The sequence below is a fragment of the Peromyscus eremicus genome, chromosome 3, assembly GCF_949786415.1.
Source record: "Peromyscus eremicus chromosome 3, PerEre_H2_v1, whole genome shotgun sequence".
In the NCBI taxonomy this organism is placed as follows: Eukaryota; Metazoa; Chordata; class Mammalia; order Rodentia; family Cricetidae; genus Peromyscus; species Peromyscus eremicus.
Window position 1 is genome coordinate 19,397,349 of NC_081418.1, and position 17,798 is coordinate 19,415,146.

Below are 17,798 nucleotides of genomic sequence, written 5' to 3' on the forward strand. Positions count from 1 at the left end.
GTAGCAGGCTAGAGAAGCCAAGGCCTGGGCCTCAAAGGATCAATGGGAAGGTCCAGATGACTTTTCAATACAGCTAGCACCACAGATACATGTCTTAGGAAATCGCTGCAATGTTAACATGTTACTTACAAATTATTAACAGTTAAGGATGCACCTCAGTTTAATAAGCCTCCTGTTCATAAGAAGTTGATCTGTGGGGGCAGGGCACTAGATGGTGCATTCAGATTATTACATTTTATTTCCCTTATCAAATTCATCATTAGAAAGGAACTGTTTTTTTCCAGAAAACCAAACCAAATCCTTGGTAGAGCAAAGGACCCAAGTTCACCAAATGAGCTAATAAGCAAGAGCAATTAGAACTGAAGATTCTGCTCAGTTTTATACACTGAACACCCTGCAGCATACATTTCTTCAATTCTACTAAAATACAGCTGAGCAAGCCTAATAGCGGAAATCTACCAAAAGACAAAAAGATTGATAATAACAAACACAATCATAATTTCCTGTAAATTTGGAGATAATAGGGTCAGGAGCCATTAATATTAGACTTCTTTCAATACAAATATATAGGGGGAGGGGTGTGTGTGTGTGTGCGTGTGTGTTATACACACATGTATATCAAGTGAAAACTTCTTTTACTATCCCTTAAACAAGTCAGTATAGCTATTTATATTGCATTTCCAGTATGTTAGGTATTTTAAGTGATATAGAGCGGAGCCGGGCAGCAGTGGCACACGCCTTTGATCCCAGCACTTGGGAGGCAAAGCCAGGCAGATCTCTGTGAGTTCAAGGCCAGCCTAGTCTACAGAGTGAGTTCCAGGACAGCTAGAGCTACAGAGAGAACCCCTGTTTTGAGAAACAAAAACAAACACTGTGTAGGAGGGACTGAGGTCACGTCTCTCTGGGTAAGAGCACTTGCTGTGCCGACCTGACTACTTGGGTTCAGACCCTTAGCACCACATAAAGAACTAGGTATGGAGACTTGAGCTTGTCATCCCAGTGTTGGGGAGGTGGAGACAGTAGGATCCCTGGCTTGCTTCTAGCTACCTGGCAAGCTCCAGGTTCTGTGAGAAATCCTGTCTCAAAAAGTAAGGTGAAGAAGCAGTTAAGACGATAGGTAACATTGACTTCTGGCTTCCTCATATATGTGTGCGCACACACACACACACACACACACACACACACATGATTATATATATAAAGTATATATATATATATATATATATATATATATATTATATATACATATACACACATAAAGTATACAGGAGGATGGATATGCATAAATCATGTTAACATACCACATAACTTCATATAAGGGACTTGAGCATCTATGGATTTTTGTACTCATAGGAGTCACAGACATAGTCCATCATAGATATTGAGAGAAGCTGTAGTGATACCCTGGATGGGGTACTGATGCCAGGTAAGGGAAAGTTATGTGGGGAATGGATAACAAATGGATACAGCGCAGCTGTGTGACACCACTGTATTTTTTTAAACTAGCATGAATTTCCAAGTTGGAAATAAGGATTTGGGCACCATCTAGACCTTATTTCAGTAGTGAGTTCCTCCAATAACTGGATGTCCTTAACACAGCCCTTCAGGCCCACATTCTCTAGGTTGTGACTTGCACCAAGGCCTGCATGGAGGGGCCTCTCCAGCTTGGCTTCTTGCACACTTGGAGGGTCTGAGGACCTGAGGTAGTTCCCCAAGCCCAGCCTTTTTCCCCTGGATGACTTTTAGCTGGTTAAATTCTTAGCAAGGTGCCCATCTTCCTCGAAACACTTCTGTGTGTGTGTGTGTGTGTGTGTGTGTGTGTGTGTGTGTGTGTGTGTGTTCATTTTATTTGTTTTTATTTTTCCAGTGCAAGGGGATCAATCCCAGTGCTTCACACATGCTAGATAAGTGCTTTCCCCTGAGCTACACTCCCAACACAGTATTCATTCCCTTCTTCTGCCTTTGGCAGCCATTTCCTGCAAGCACACACACACACACACACACACACACACATACACACACACACACACACACACACACACCTGTGTTACTGTGTCAGCTCCTGTTGGTGTCCCTATACTGGGCTCACACCTTTGTTTAAAAAAAAAATTACCAAGCAATAAAGAACTACCTGTGCCCTTTCTGGACTCTCACCAGAACACCTCCACAAGCCCTTTTGACCTCTGAGAACCTGGATCATCTGTCCATGTGCTCTCTGTTATTTGCACATACAAGTAAGAATTTGGTTTTCAGTTGAAAATCAGTAGTTAGAGCAAGCCCCTGTGTCCACTGCATCATGCAAACTAACCTCTGAGCCTGGAGGGTTCTCAGAATCGTAGAAGAAGATCCTTATCCCGTTGGGATGGCAACCAACCCAGAGGTCCCCTGTCACAGGATCCACAGAGATGTTGTCCACAAGGGTGTCAAAGTCGAGGACCTGCCAAGGTACATATGAAGAGCTGGCCAGAGGCTGTTCTGTTGCAGGCCAGTGCACTGCTATTCCCGGGGATACAATTCCTCCCACCTCAGCTACACTGAGGGGATGCATCTGGCCTTCTGTCAATGTTAGCATTGTGCTGGGTTCAAAGACAAGCTGGGTGCAGGGGATGATTTACAAAACAAAGACTGACTTAAGAGTTAAATGAAGTCATTTGTACATGAACCTAAAACCTAAGAAAATAAAATAAAATTAAGTGCAGGACAAATTCATTCCTTCTAAAGAGGCATGTGCATGTGATATGTTTACAAATATTCTGAAAACAAACAATGAATGTGGATTCATTTCTGAGGAAGATAATGGAGGCAATATAAGTTCCTTCATGGCTAATCATAGGCTGTGCACCAGGGAAGAAATGATCACCTAGGGTCTAATTCTTCTCTTGAAGTTGAGGGCAAGTGTGTTCTTTTGTTTCCTGAAGTGATTCGGCTCCCTGCTCTTTTTGCTGTTTCTTCTCTAAATATAAGCGGCAAATGCATGATCACCGCCCAGATGGCTGTCCTGGCTTTGCACCGGCGTCATAAATAATAGCAACGATCCCTAATTCCACCATTCATCATCCTGGCTGCCTTCGCCAGGGAAGAAATCCCATCTATTTGTTCACCTCGAACTCTCCCCGGAGAAACCATATCTGCTCGTGTACTTCTGAGTCCAACAGATTCAGTACCCAGGGACCCTGGAAATCACCGGTCGTGACTCCCCGGAAAGGCCTGAGCGTGGGCAGGCACGCGCAATGTGCTGCCACTGCCCTCCACTTCCTGCTCAAAATGAGAGCTGTCCCCACATGTCCACGAAGGGATTAGAGGGCTCAGCAACCTGGCAGAGCCTCACTCTTGCTGTCAGGAGGCTTGTCACCCTATAGCCTGGGAACAGGCGGCATCAACTACAGGAAGTGGCTGAGCAAGCAGTCCCAGGTCAAAATCTGCTCCTGGCTTTCTCCAGCCCCCAGGAGCCATCCGCCCAGTGCCAGCTTTCTCCTTTACAGGCTTACATTAGCTTCTTTAAGTGAGGAGAAGGTGTTAGCTAGTGTTGTGCTGTTAGCATGGAGCAGGGAATTTGCCACTGGTAAATTCCATGGTGGACAGAAGCCTGCTGAGAACACCCGTAGAGGTAAGAGTGGGACGGAGGCCTAGGAGCCCATCTACGCTGCACACAATTACCACGTACGCTGCAGGGCACTCAGCCCAGCACCTGGGGTGAGAGGACTAGACAGACAGAGCTATCTATCAGTATCAGGCAGGCTGCTCTGTGTCCAGAAATGAACACTTACCCTGTAAATATTCAATACCTAGCCATGATGATGATGATGATGATGATAATAATATAATTGCAAGGGATAGCTACATCTTATCTCACATTGCCACAAGACATGTGGAAGATACTCAAGTCTAAATAAGACATAGGCATGTTGATGAGGTAGCTCAGCAGGAGAGTGCTCTCCCCTTTCTTGTCCCTTTCCCTACCAGGGCCTGGGTTCTGCAATCCCCAGGACCACCTAAAAGGAATGCCCTAAATAAGGAGCTGGTTTTGGTTTTTCATGTTAACACTCCAGTATTTTGAGAATTCCAGTTGACTGCACTGTGGCTAACTCTTAGTCTTAGAGTCTTGGGGAACAGAATTCTTCGTTTTGCTATGGTAAAATGCAGGTAACATATTCCCTGCCATCACAACCATCTCTAAAAGGACAATTCAACATGTCTGTGTAACTGTCACGGTTAGCCATCTCTAGAACTTTGAATTGTCCCAAGAGAAACTCTGCAACCATTAAGTGATCATTCATCATTTCCCAGCTTCTGGTAACCACCATTCTGTTGCTCCAATGAGTTTAAACTATTAAACTTATTTTAATTATTTTATTTTGGGGGTAAGGTCTTGCTATATAACTCAAGGTGGCCTCTAATTTGGAATCTCCCTGTCTTAGCCTCCCAAATGCTGGATTACAGGTGTGAGCTACCATACCTGGCTCTAGGTACTTCAAATAAGTAAAATCATGCTCTCTGTCCTTTTATGTTTGGCTTATTTTACTTAGCATAATGTCTTAAGCTTCATCCATTTTGTATCCTTCCTTCGTAAAACTGAATAAGGTTCCAGTGTAGGACTACACCACACTTGGTGCTGGACATACACCATTCACCTTCATCAGAGATTTGATAATTATCCACAACAAGTTCTTCAAATCTCTTGGCATTCTAAAATATTACTGAACTAATGTTAATTCACATAATAACCCCCCCCCCCCCAAAGAATGAGTATCACTACATTTGACAGGGTGGCTTCTGCTAGGTTGATTGTAATGATGAGAGAGAGTCCTGTCCCGGAACCAAGTGTGGAAGCCACATCTGGCCCCCGCCCCTACAGGCGCAAAGCCCTCACATTCTGTGTTGAGTGTATATTGAATTGGGTTTTATTACAAAATTCCTTAACTTTCACCTTGCAGAGGTATCTGTTGTTATAAGCACGGTTTGTTTTTATTCCCTAAGCCAGTTGGAGTGTGTGAAATTGCATTTCTCTGCAGTTAATATTAAACTAGCTCTGCCAGTGATTTTTAATGTCAAACACGATGTTCGATTTGATGTTGCTTTGAGGCAATTTTCTCTGAGTGAGGCCCCCTGTGACAGTCCCTGGGACACGGTGACAGTAACAGGCACGCAATTGGCAGTGACAGCACTTCATGTGGTGGGCATGGGTGTTGGCAGCATGGTGTCTTGTGGCTCTGCAGGGACAGGGGCCACTTCGTAATGTTCTGTTTACGTTAAGTCTCCCTTCTTCCCCTTTGTGCGATACACTTTCTGACGAAAACTTTTAGCCTAGACCAGAATTAGTAGGGGGCAGAAGGCGAAGCCCTGATACGCAGCCAACCCCACCATAGTAATTAAACAAATGTTTGCTGAATGCTTATTAGGTGTTAGAAACTCTTCCGGCAACAAACAGAAAAATAAATCTGCCCTGGTGGATCGTATAGAGAGTAAAGAAGACTAGTAAGATGTGTAGTGTGGTGGAATGAAAACTGAAGGCAAGAATAAAACCAGCAAGAAGTCAAGACCTGTGGTGGGGAGCAGGGAGCTGTTGGTAGTTCAGGTCGTTAGGGAAGGTCTCACTAAAGTGCCGTATTAATAAGAAGTGAAAGAGATGAGAGAGCCACAGAGACCAGGAAGATGAGGGCTCAGAGTCTGCAGCTGGATCCCTCGGAACAGCTGGAGAAAGTAGAGGTGGCAATGCGGCACATCTGGAAGTATCCAGGTCACCTGCAGCCACTGTGAGTGAGTATGTGGCTGGTGCCGAGGGGAGCTGGTTGTGACATACAAGTGGAGACTCTTTTCTTGGCATCTCTGTCTCCAAGAAGGGAGAGACAGACAGACAGATAGACAGACAGACAGACAGACAGAGACAGAGAGAGAGAGAAAGAAAGACAGAGAGAGAAAGAAAAACAGAGAGAGGGAGAGGGAGAGAAGGAGAATGAGAATGAGAAAAGAAGTAGACGCAGATAAGGAAGGGACTGGGGAAACAACCCATCTTAAAATTCTCTAGAACAGAAAGTCTCCGAGTTTCCTGTGTGAGATGCCTGGGCTGCTGTTTCCCACTCTGCCGGGAGCAAAAGTGAACAACAAACACACGATAGCACTGATGGCTCTTAATAAATCAGTGAAAAATTGCTTCTCACCCACTCCAATTAGAGAATGCCTTTCTCCTCACTTTTAATTTCACAAATCAATTAGAATCTAATTATCACTCTGCAAACTTACAGTGTTAATACGCCTTACCTTCAATGGAGTTAAAGTCCAATTAGCGTGCTTTTCATACACGTGAATCTTGTGAGCCAATAATTCGGCTATATAGACATGCCTTCAAAGAAGAAAGAGCTCCGTTAAAGCGCTTGAAGGGATGCCAAGAGGTGAGTTGTGATAACTCATCTTGGGGTGAAACTTTGCTTAGAAACTAGGAAATCAAATCCATCTCAAAGCAAACTCAACTCTAAAGAACTCAGTGAGTCTACAGGGCATGAAGCATTTAATCACTGAAAAGTCATTCCTTAAGGTGACATTCATCCTTGATCAGCAGGGAAGAAACGTAAAGCTAACGTCTGCTCTTTATATTGGCCTTGTACATTGTTGCCTTTGACTTGTTAACCCAGTGGCAAGCCCAAGGTTCTTCGTGTCAGAAGATAGTAAGTTTGGGCTTTGGGGAGGCCCGGGAAACCCTCTTAATGACGGTCTTCTGCTTCAGGCCAGAGAAAGTATGAGAAGACAAGGGTTTGGCCTCAATGCAAAGAAGTCTTTCTCTCTTCCTGTTCTGAGCCTGATCCAACCGTGAGTTCAGTAATTTGCACAAGGTATAACATTTTACACCATAAAGATTTTCGATGAGACTAAGCACAGTATATTCCAGGACAATGAGAGAAGTGGGGTGCTAGTTATCTTCTGTGAGGATTAGAGACGATATGAACAGAAAACTGCCCATGTTACTTTTTTTGTTACTGATGCTCTGAAATTTTTGATGAAAGAAGATGAGAGAGAGTATAGATGGATGATGGACGGATTTTATATGTTCATCAATGCTACCAAACTGTGGTGCCCAGACCAATAGTGATCTGTGAACTGTTTGTTGCAAAAACCAACATGAGGTAGTGGACTACATCACTAATAGTTACATTGACTCTTTCATACAGTAAGTGTGGTGGTTTGAACAAGAATGGTCCCCAAAGGCTCATATATTTAAATGATTGTTTAAAAGTTGGTTGAACTGTTTGAGAAAGATTAGGAGATGTGTTGGAAGAGGTGTGTCACTGGGATTGGGCTTTGAGGTTTAAAAGGCCTGTGGCATTCTCAGCAAGACCCCCCCCCACACACACACACACCTTGGGGGTTTGATCTCAACAAGTGAGCTCTCAGCTGCTTTTCCAGCACCATACCTGCCTGCCTCTTGCCATGCTGGTCGTAGACTCACCTGGAACTGTGAGCCCACAATTAAATGCTTTCTTTTATACACTTCCTTAGTTGAGGAGTCTTTTGTACAGCAATAGAAAAGTAACTAAGAGAGTAAGAGGTCCTGGTGAGGGAACCAGTGTCTTGCTTTACATTCTCATCTTACTGACATAGCACAACAGATAATCATATTACATAGGAAAAGACTGTGTTCTAAAGCTGTATGAGGAGAATCCAAAGAAGCCCATTGTGGTACAGAAGACACACATACTTGCCATCAGGGGAAATGCCAATGCCATTAGCGAAATCAAATCCTTCTGCTACTACTTGGACTTTATCAGGACTGTAGTAAACAACATTGGACCATGACAGACCCAAGTACATCTCCCAGGACTTTAAGTATGGGTCAGCAAAATAGTGATCATTTGTGGCATAAAAGCTCTCAGGTCCAACCGCGGCAATATCATTGATGCTGCAATTAAAAATACACACAATTATACACAGAAAGATAGCACACATTATAGGATTAGACATTGGTAGTCATTAAAGTCTAGCCTTAAAGTCAAAATATGGAATGGAGTCCTCACACCAACAGGGATAGCCCAGAATTACTATGACATCAGTCCTAGCCAATCTCCAAGGATAATAAGATCTGATCATTAATACTGAGACATGAAAATAATACTAGCTGTAGTATAAATGTAATGCTGTAGGGTGTGTGTGTGTTTGTGTGTGTATGTTTGTGTGTGTGTGTGTGTGTGTGTGTGTGTGTGTGTGTGTATGTGTGTGTGTGTTCAGTAAATAGTGAATTAAGCCAGAGATCATAAGCAGGGCAAGATGATTCAGCACACATGACACTGACTCCTATAAGTCCAATGGCTTGCTCATTGTAACAGGGAGTAAAAACATTGATCTGGTAGCACTGTGGTTCCAGCCTTATTAGCTGTGTGATCTAAGGGAGAATCAATCCTTTCGTATATTATGGCCTCAGTTTCCTTATCAGGGAAGGAAGGATGATGGCCTCTTCTATCATTTGCCGTGAAGTTTCATGCCTCTTAACTGAACCATTCCATGAGCAAGAACGTTCAGAAATAGGATGTTTGGCTCTTTTCTTTCTCATTAGGATTCTGTCTCTGTGATGCTGAAAACGTAAGATATATGAGTCTATTTTTCAGCTTTAATAGGTACAATAGCAAACACATAAGTGAGTCATTCCTTGCTGATTGAGGTGACAGAAGTTCCCTGGGGCCATGATCTGAGAGAAAATGATCTTTACTCTGCTGCAGAGTGCATAGCAGCAAATGCGTCAGCTCTGACGCAGCCAGGGCTCAGGAGTGAGTGAGATGGTACACAGAGCCTCAGTTTCTCATCTGTAAAGAGAGCTTAAACGATTTTCCCCTCCAACTCACACAGCTCATTAGAAAAGTCTGTGGTTGGAATCTCAACTGTGGAATCACGGTGGGAATTACAATGAGACAGAGCTGTCAGCTTTGCTGGGAGCCAGACTCCCCAAGTCTTCCATCAGCAGCAGCTCCTATTACCACAGTGGAAAACGTCCATGGAGGTATGATGAGTCTATGCAGGTTTCGGACAAAAACTGACAAGCTGCTCATATTTCTCTTTTTAAAAGCAGAGTTTAGAAATTAGTATGCAGCTCTCCATGGAAAAGGAGCAGATGGGAGCGGTTTGGAGCAATAGCTTTGAAATTTGATGTACTGTTTGAATCTGAGCCTGTGTGCTATGGTCACAACGTGGGGCCACAGCATATCACCCAACTTTGAGCCACTTCCTGAAACTCAGTGTTCTCAGTACTTTCTGTAGTTCGGCATGTCGGGTAAAGATGAAATGGAACAGTGAGTATAAAGGCCTTGCCATTGTGTCTGGCATACATAAAGGACCAATAATAAAAGTCATGATGTTGTTATTAACATGGTTAGCTTATTACAGGTTTAGTAATTCGAATATTAATACTATACAACCCTAAAATACAAAGCTACAAATGTGCATGACTAATCCTTCGGTAGAAAGAGCCAAATTCTAGTTGACTGTGGCACTCTGATTATTTGTGGTCTGGTTCTATGTTCTGTGCTACCAATCCACAATATTTTTACATGTGACCCAGAAAACAAATCCCTGTTCTGCAAAACTGGAAACACTGGTGACTAAAAAGAATAATAATCATAATAATTGTCATGATTTCTCGTGAGTCAGGCAGGGTGCTAGCTCTGGCTTCAAGCTAACCCCAGCTGTGTCAATGGCTGAGCTTGGAGGCAACTGCACAGATAGGCCAGGTCTCAAGAACACTTAAATCCACATATGCTGTCATAATAATGCCAAATTAAGAAGCTGTTCCCAAGCAGTCAATAAACCACGTGTTTAGGCCGTCTGCATACCAGATATATATATATATATATATATATCTCCTGTATCTCAGCCTGACCTCAAAATCCTTATGAGCTGAGGATGGCCTTGAGCTCCCAATGGCTGGGATTACAGACATGTACCATCATGCCTGCTGTATGTAGTGCTAAGGATTGAACCCAGGGTTTTGTGCATGTTGGGCAAGTATTCTTTCAACTGAGCTATACCCCATCTCCTGAAATACACTTGTTGTATAAATAGAAATTTCTACCTCTAACCGATTCTCTCCATTTGATCTCATCCTAGGTACGCAGAAACACTGGTCCCTACTTGGCCAATAACTAGTTAGTCAAGCTTTATCTAGTAATCTAACTGTTTTATACTCTGTTTCCTCATCATCACATCTGCCGAGTGAGGTGGGAGAGGGGATTCCCAGTTCAAACAGTGCATACCGGATGCCAAGACTTTGCCAGGGGCCTGCAACAAGTACAGATCTAAATGAACAAATACCAAGGTGGATGAATGCTGTTCTTAAATTATACAAGAAGGTGCTAGAATTCTAGAAAACCATAATAAAAGATATAAAAGTTATTGGGGAGATGATATTAGATTATCTTAAATCATTCAATGGGTCCATAGACCAATTCTTCATAGGCTAAGTGAGAAGGTTGACTTTGTGTTGGGTGGGCAACAACTGATATCTTCGGGTGTCTACTTTTCCCATGTGCTATGTTGTCCAGGAATCTAGCATGGAAGTCAGTATTAGTATAAATAGTGTACAACACACCACTAGTAGATGCTGTGTAAGGATGTCTAAGATGCACTGAGTTTGGGATCTTTTGTATATCTGACTGGAAAGAACAAGACCATCTGAGATTGGTCTTGTAAAGAAGCAGTTTTGTTTTGTTTTGTTTTTTTGTTTTTTAATTTCTTGAATGGCTTGATAGAGATCCTGAGGATGGCAGCTAAGCTATAGTGATCACCTAAAACGCGGTAGGTGAGGGAAGAAGGGAATGAGCCCGCTCTTAGGCCCGCAGGGTTTCAATAAGTTCTGAAGAAGAACATTCAGAAGAGTGGGGTCTGCCCTGGCCCAGATCAAAAGCTAAATGTAAGGGAGCTGTCTTCCACCATCAAGGGGCCTGTACATAGAAGGCACTGCAGTACCTAGGCAGAAGCTCATGTGTGATGGTTTTCAGATGCAAAAGCGATCTTGCCTCTTCTTGAAATTTAAACACCTCCACAGTGGACTTGGAGTCTGGATGGTTTACCACCAGTAGGTACACGGCATTGTCTGAGAGGAGATGAAAAACAAAAATTGAAGCATTAGTGAAGCTCTCAGCTGTCAGTTCCCTCTCCCCAAAGCAATTTCAACCCACCTCCAACTAGTACTTAGGATGTCAGGCAGATGGAATATTTTCATCTTTGTAGAGAAAAGCGTTTGTGATTGCTCCTAAGAAAAGTGGCTAAAGGAAAAAGTAGTGACAACCTCTGAAGACTCACAACTTCACAGGAGAGAAAAAAAAGCCCCGAACTTCAGAACGAACATCACCGGCACTGAAACTCCAGACAGCTTGTTAAGCTTTGATAGTTCAAGTGATCTTCGTGGAATATTAAGTTGAGGTAAAAGGATTTGAGGGTGTGAGAACTGGACCAGACAGTGAGCTTGCGTGGAATTTCCACAATGGACGGTGAGCTTTTGTGTAATTTCCACAGCAGATGGCGAACTCGCAGGTAATTTTCACAGTGGAAGATGGCCAATGCCTCAGGGAGAATGTCTGAGAGATAGAGGAGGACTTTGGGCATGAAAGAAAGTGCTCTAAGTGGTAAAGCAGATGTGGCCAGAGAAAATGTGATGCCAGGCTCCTTGCCTAAGTAGTGAGAAGGCAGTGGTGGCTCACTTTCTAATCCTAGTTGGTGGAGGCAGGAGAGTTGCTTGTTGGGCTACAGAGTAAGAACGAACATGTCTCAAGGAGAAGAGGAGGAGGATGAGGAGGAAGGCAAAAAGAGGAAGCAGTGGGGTATCTCTGGAAAACTCTGACATCATCAAATTGGTATTTAAAGGAAATTGATACACTATTTAGCAGATGTGAACAAAAAAGCCAGCTCAGATATTTTTGATTGACCCATTCAACAAGCATGTATTTTTCATTGGTGTTAAGTTTAGATACTGCAAAGGAATATTATCATATGATAAAGAACTAGAGGGTAATGTAGTGTCTTCTTCATCGCAGTTAGGGACCTTCTTTCCAACAGGATAGTATTAGAGCAGAGAGCTAAATGAAACAAGAGGAAACTGTGCAGAGATCTGGAGAAATAATATTCCAAGTTGAGGGAAGAGAATCTGCAGAAGCTCTGAGGCAAGAGGTCCTTGATATAGTCACTTAATAGCGAAGTAGTGATTAGAGCCCAGAGAAGTGAGGGATGTAGGGCCACGGAGGGGGTGTGCAGGAGCAGTCTTGCTGGGGATTGGGGTAGGATCTAGGTTTTATCAGTTGTGACCATCAACAAGTAAGGACATGGCTTGAGACTGCAGTAGGAACCCCATTCAGAAAGAGGAGCATCATGTTAACAGAATAACACTGACCACAAAAGGACAGGAGAGGACACGAGAGGCATTTGACAGGACACAGCAAAAGCCCTGGGGACAGCTTGCTGTGGGATGGTCTGTATGTCAAGTGTGTTGCTGATTGGTCAGTAAATAAATCACTGATTGGCCATTGGCTAGGCAGGAAGTATAGGCGGGACAAGGAAAAGAATTCTGGGAAGTGGAAGGCTGAGAGGGGACACTGTCAGCCGCCATCAGGACAAGGAAGATGTAAAGTACCGGTAAGCCACAAGCCATGTGGCAAAGTAAAGATTAATAGAAATGGGCTAAATATAAGAGTAAGAGCTAGACAATGACAGGCCTGAGCTAATGGCCAAGCAGTTTAAATAATATAAGAGTTTGTGTGTTTATTTTATAAGTGGGCTCCGGGACTGGCGGGACTTGGTGGCGGGAGCTGGAGAAAAGTTCTCCAGCTACAACAGCTGAAGAGCAAAGAAGTCAGACACCACATAAATGTGGGGATTAAACCAGGATTCATATTCTATATAGAAGATTCTCCCTTTAGAAGTTGATCCCCAAAATGTTTATAGATGATCCGTGTGCAAGAAGAGTGTCACCCTGGAACTGCTTGTAAAGAGGTAAAAAGGTGAAAACACCTCCTTATATACAAGCAAATGGTCAGTGCTCAGGACTCCCACACAACTGAATCCCGAGGGCCCTGAAATGCAGGCATAAAAAGAAGCCTGGCTCCAGTAATGAAAGGGAAAGCCACCTACCAAAGAGTTTGGTAACACTACACCAATTTTATTTTTAAAAGTATACACATGTCAAACACTGTATTTCTTTGCACCTAAAATGTTTAGGGAAATAAAATGGCAAAAGTTGGGTGAGTGTATAGAAAGATCATTGACAAGTACACACACACACACACACACACACACACACACACACACGTATATAATCATTTTTTGACATTTTTAGTTTAAAGTGATCATAGGAGAGGAACACAAATGGAAGTATCTAGGAAGATCCTTCAGCATGGGACTGAAAATCTAAAGGGAAAATAATGTTGATAACACATATTTGTGGATATTCTCCTAGAATATAGGCACAGACAGTGACACTAGGTTGAAATGTCTGGATGAGGGAAATAAGGAGGCAGCGAAATGTTGAACTGGGACTATGAGGAACTCTCAAAGAGTTGCAGTGACTGATTAAGGGGATGCTGTCAGGGAGAGCAGATGCTGCTCATAGAAGCTGGATTATCAGGTGGGGTGATGCTCTTGAAGGCGAAAGTGGGTAATAGAAAAAAGTTAGGTGGGAGGAAGGATGGAAGAAAGGGAGAGAGAGGAGGGAAGGGAAGAAGCGGAGGAGGGAATGGAGACAAAGAGCATAAATGAACATTTTTGTCACCTGGACAAGTCTTAACCATTGCCCCAGCCACCATCAAGCCGGCAGAATTCCATTCTCTGGGGCTGAAGCTTGTGCATTGGGATTTTTACATTTCCAGGTGTTTCTGTGTGTACCTGAATTTGAGAATTACCATACTGCAAAGGAAATGGCACCAAGCACCCAGGGAAAGGCAGTGAGTGATGGCACGGTGGGTGGGGGAGCAGGTGCAGCTGGAAGCCTCGAATGAAGATGAGCTTCTGAACAGTGAAGAGAGCGCCCAGGGATGGGCTGAGAAAGCAGTGCTGGAAAGAGGTGTCACTCTGTCTACCATAGCAATGATTCGGGGCTGGAAAAGCTGGCTGCAGATGCTTGCATCTTCCAATTGTTTGACCTGGAAAGCCTACTGCAGTTAAAGCTGTGTCTATAATTATTTTATAGACACAATGTGAATACTACTAGTCTGTGAAATCAGTGGCTTTACAAATCTGAGATATTTAGCATTTTCAGGCATTGAAATGATTTTAGTATTGCTTACTTAAAACAGGCGGTAAGGCAAAACCCATGAAAATTATTCATGACTAGCCTTTCATAGAATGAGAAGAAGTATTCATTGTTTGGCATACTTTCACCCTTTAAATTTTTTTATTCAATATTACCTTCATCTGTGAATGTACTAACTCCATGAGGGTTGAATGACAATTTATCCAACTTATTTCCTGTAATTTCTAATTCCAACACTGCTGGGTCCTTCTCATTCAAGTCCATCAGAAGTATTTTTCCAGGCTTATCGGGATCAAAACTTTTTATTCCAGGATATTTTAGTCCCTTAAAAGAACAGTGGAGAAAAAAGCAGGCGTATCACAGATACTTCAAGAGCCGAGAGGTGTTGATTGATATGTGTGTCCATGACAACTGCTCTGGGCCACAGGTGACCACAGGGCCACCTTGTAACTGACTGACTTGTATGACAGGCCCACTCTGGAAGCCAAAGTCTCCTTTACGGTTATCCCCTACACACCTCACATCACTTTCAGCCAAGTCCTAGGTGAGTACAACACAGCTCTCCGCCCCATGAGAGAGTAAGATGATCACCCATCTCATTTGAAAGTGGACCCTGCTCTACAGAAGGCCTAAGGAAAACTTAAATTGCCAGTCCCAGAAAATGTTCTAGAACACAGTAAAAGAGCAAACACTCACAGTACTTAGGAAAGCCAGTCCATTAGGGAGGATCTCTAAGTCTTCAGCACCTGTTTCTGCAGGAAGGAAGCAGAAGGGCAGATTGTTTCAAGGTTTTGCAGGAAGCTGACAATCCTTCTGCTTATCTCTTCTCACTTGAAAATGGGTCTGTATATGAGCTCCTGTTTGCCAGGTTCAGAATGAAGCTTTCCTTTCATTCAAATTGATGAATGTGATCATAAGAACATTAAAGAATGAATTTTAGCCAGGTGGTGGTGACACATGCCCTTAATCCCAGCAGTTGGGAGACAGAGGCAGGAGGATCTCTGTGAGTTCGAGGTCAGTCTGGTCTACAAAGAGAGTTCTAGGACAGCCAGGGCTGATACACAGAGAAACTCTGTCTGGAAAAATCAAAACCACAACAAAAAAATGAATTTTATATTTATTTGCAGAGTTTCATGTAACCCAGGCTAGCCTTGAAGTCACTTTGTAAATTGAGGATGACCCTCACAGGTGATGGGATGATAGATATGTGCCACTGTGCCTGGCTTGACTATATGGAATTTTAAAGAATATTAATATCATCAACAAGCACAATGACAATTTGCACTTCATATACTTGCTTCAAATTGATGGCTCTTTATCTCAGAATCAAGATCTCTCATATATATTTGTGAGTCCATGGAAACTCACAAAATATAAAACATTTGATTATTTGGAAAGAGTTGGTATTAGCCTAAACTCCTGAACTCATAAACTCCAAGTACATCATAGTTCCAAATCAATTAAACATCTGAAAACTATGTTAGAAATACAAGCAAATTGAAAATTTTTGTTTTTAGGAGGGGACATTTTGCTGATAGTTGGTAGCATGTACTTGCTAAGTATAAATACCAATAAAATATATTTTCAAGCGAGTTACCCCTTAAATACATTTAAATTTTAAAATTTTCAATTAATACAGAGACAAATGAAGTATTTGTGTTTGTAGTCAGACACAATGGGTGTGTGTATTTTTCAGATACTCAGGGATATTTGACAGCGATATTACACTTTCCGAGAAAAAGTGTTGTGCTGTAAGAGATCTGCTCATGTTTAAGAATCTTACCTAAATGAGTCTTCTTGACTCACTTTCTGCACTACCATCATCTCAGGCAAATAATCCTAAAAGCAGAAGCCAACAACCACTACCGAAATACAGCAAAAGCATGGATCTCAAATGAGTTGACCTCCACTAACAAAGCTAGCTGGTTGGCTGAAAAAAGATGCACACTTGAGCTCTGGAATGCTCTGAGTTGGTTACCAGGGGTTACTATTCCGCCACCTTTTTATCTTTGCTGACAGGTCTTGCCTCCCAGGATGGACACCAGTAATTATCTTCCCGGCTTCCTTTGCAGCTAAACATCAGCCTGTCCCCCAGCTCTGCCTAATGAGATCTAAGGGGAAATCTGATGAGAAGTTCTGGAAAAGAGTCTCCTCGCCAACAATCAAAGAGGGGGCACATGAAAAAGCCTTGTGGTAATTGCCTGTGAGAGCGTTCATTAAAAAATCATTCTTTATTTTAGGCTTTAATATTTTTCCTTCCTCTCCCTTCTGCCAGCTCCTTGGGTTTTGTTGCCATGAAACTATAGTTCTGGACATAGTTTTTGTTCTGTTGACCAAACAAAACCCAATAAAAATGGAAGCATCTTGGTAATAATACATGTGTGAGGTCAAAAGTCAAAGTGCATGGCATTTGTAAGCAACTCCTGACTCTGTATTACACTCCTGATTCAATGTTGCAATTTTGGACAAAACTGAACTGGAGCATTAGTAAAATATATAGTGAGATAATATCCTTGCATTTGAAATCTGGCACTTCCTCGTCTATATACATACCGACTCCTTTAACTAAATTGCAGTTAGGAAGGTCTACAGGAGTTACTTCACGGAGAGCATTTAATCTTCTTCTAGAAGGGAGAAAAGAATAAAATATACATAAAAGATTCAGAAGGTAGAGATGAGGCATAAAAGTAAGTCCACAAAGTTCTCCTTAACTGTGTTTTGCCTTGGGTATCCCCCCTGAGTTAGTATTCCTGGGCAGCTGTGATTCTTCAAGACCAGTGGGGACCCCGAGGTACAACACAGAGTTGAGTGAGGACAGTTGTGTGCAGAGAAGGACAGATGCATAAAGAGGCACGTGGTGTTCTCCAGACTCTGTGCACTTTGGCGGGAACTATTCCATCAGTTGTACTTGAATTCTGCTGTGGAAAGTTAGATTGAATTACAGCAAAGCTCCAGTTAACGCCACTGATGTCTGAGAGCTTCTCATAGGAAGAGCTTGCTATTTCTCTAAACATCTAGACTCTAAATACGTATGATACTTCATAGTTCCAAATCAGTTAAATATTTGAAAACCATACAGTAAATACAAGCAATTCCAAATGCTTACATTAAAATATGGGGATACCTTCCATATAACTCAAGAATATGTATTTTCTCTTCTGTCTGGCTCTACGGCCCAGATGAGGTATTTGCTTTTTAGATATGAAAATGCAGGTGTGTTTTAAGACTATTTATACAACTTCAGAAAGTCATTTTCAAGGACAGCACGCAAAAAGGCATCACACATGTGGGCAAGCACCTATATGTAAACAGACATATTTACATATTTATACATATATGTAAACAGAGGAAAAGAAACAATTTATTGAATCTGAGGACATAAGCATCATGGGGAATATTTGAGTGAAGGACGAAGGAAAAATGAACAAATGTGAGAATGAAGTACCAGCAGGCTCCTGAACAGAGCAAAGCCATTGCGGTGGCATTTGGAAGAAGCCAGGAAAGCCTGACAAGTTATGCAGCTTCTAGAACAAATAACCTAGGACAGCCTTGCTAAGTAGTGACAATTAGCCCAGAGTCC

General features: G+C 42.5%; 1 protein-coding gene across 1 annotated transcript in view; it reads right to left on the reverse strand.

The window, feature by feature from the left end:
• Positions 1-17,798, reverse strand: part of Pon1 (paraoxonase 1) — a 29,317-nt gene that overhangs the window by 1,313 nt on the left and 10,206 nt on the right. The window contains exons 2-8 of the mRNA XM_059256503.1: positions 16,772-16,842; positions 14,915-14,970; positions 14,374-14,542; positions 10,945-11,071; positions 7,691-7,891; positions 6,259-6,340; positions 2,309-2,437 (exon numbers count right to left, since the gene is read on the reverse strand). Of these exons, the coding sequence (XP_059112486.1) occupies positions 2,309-2,437; positions 6,259-6,340; positions 7,691-7,891; positions 10,945-11,071; positions 14,374-14,542; positions 14,915-14,970; positions 16,772-16,842 (835 nt within the window). The remainder of the gene's footprint in view (positions 1-2,308; positions 2,438-6,258; positions 6,341-7,690; positions 7,892-10,944; positions 11,072-14,373; positions 14,543-14,914; positions 14,971-16,771; positions 16,843-17,798) is intronic.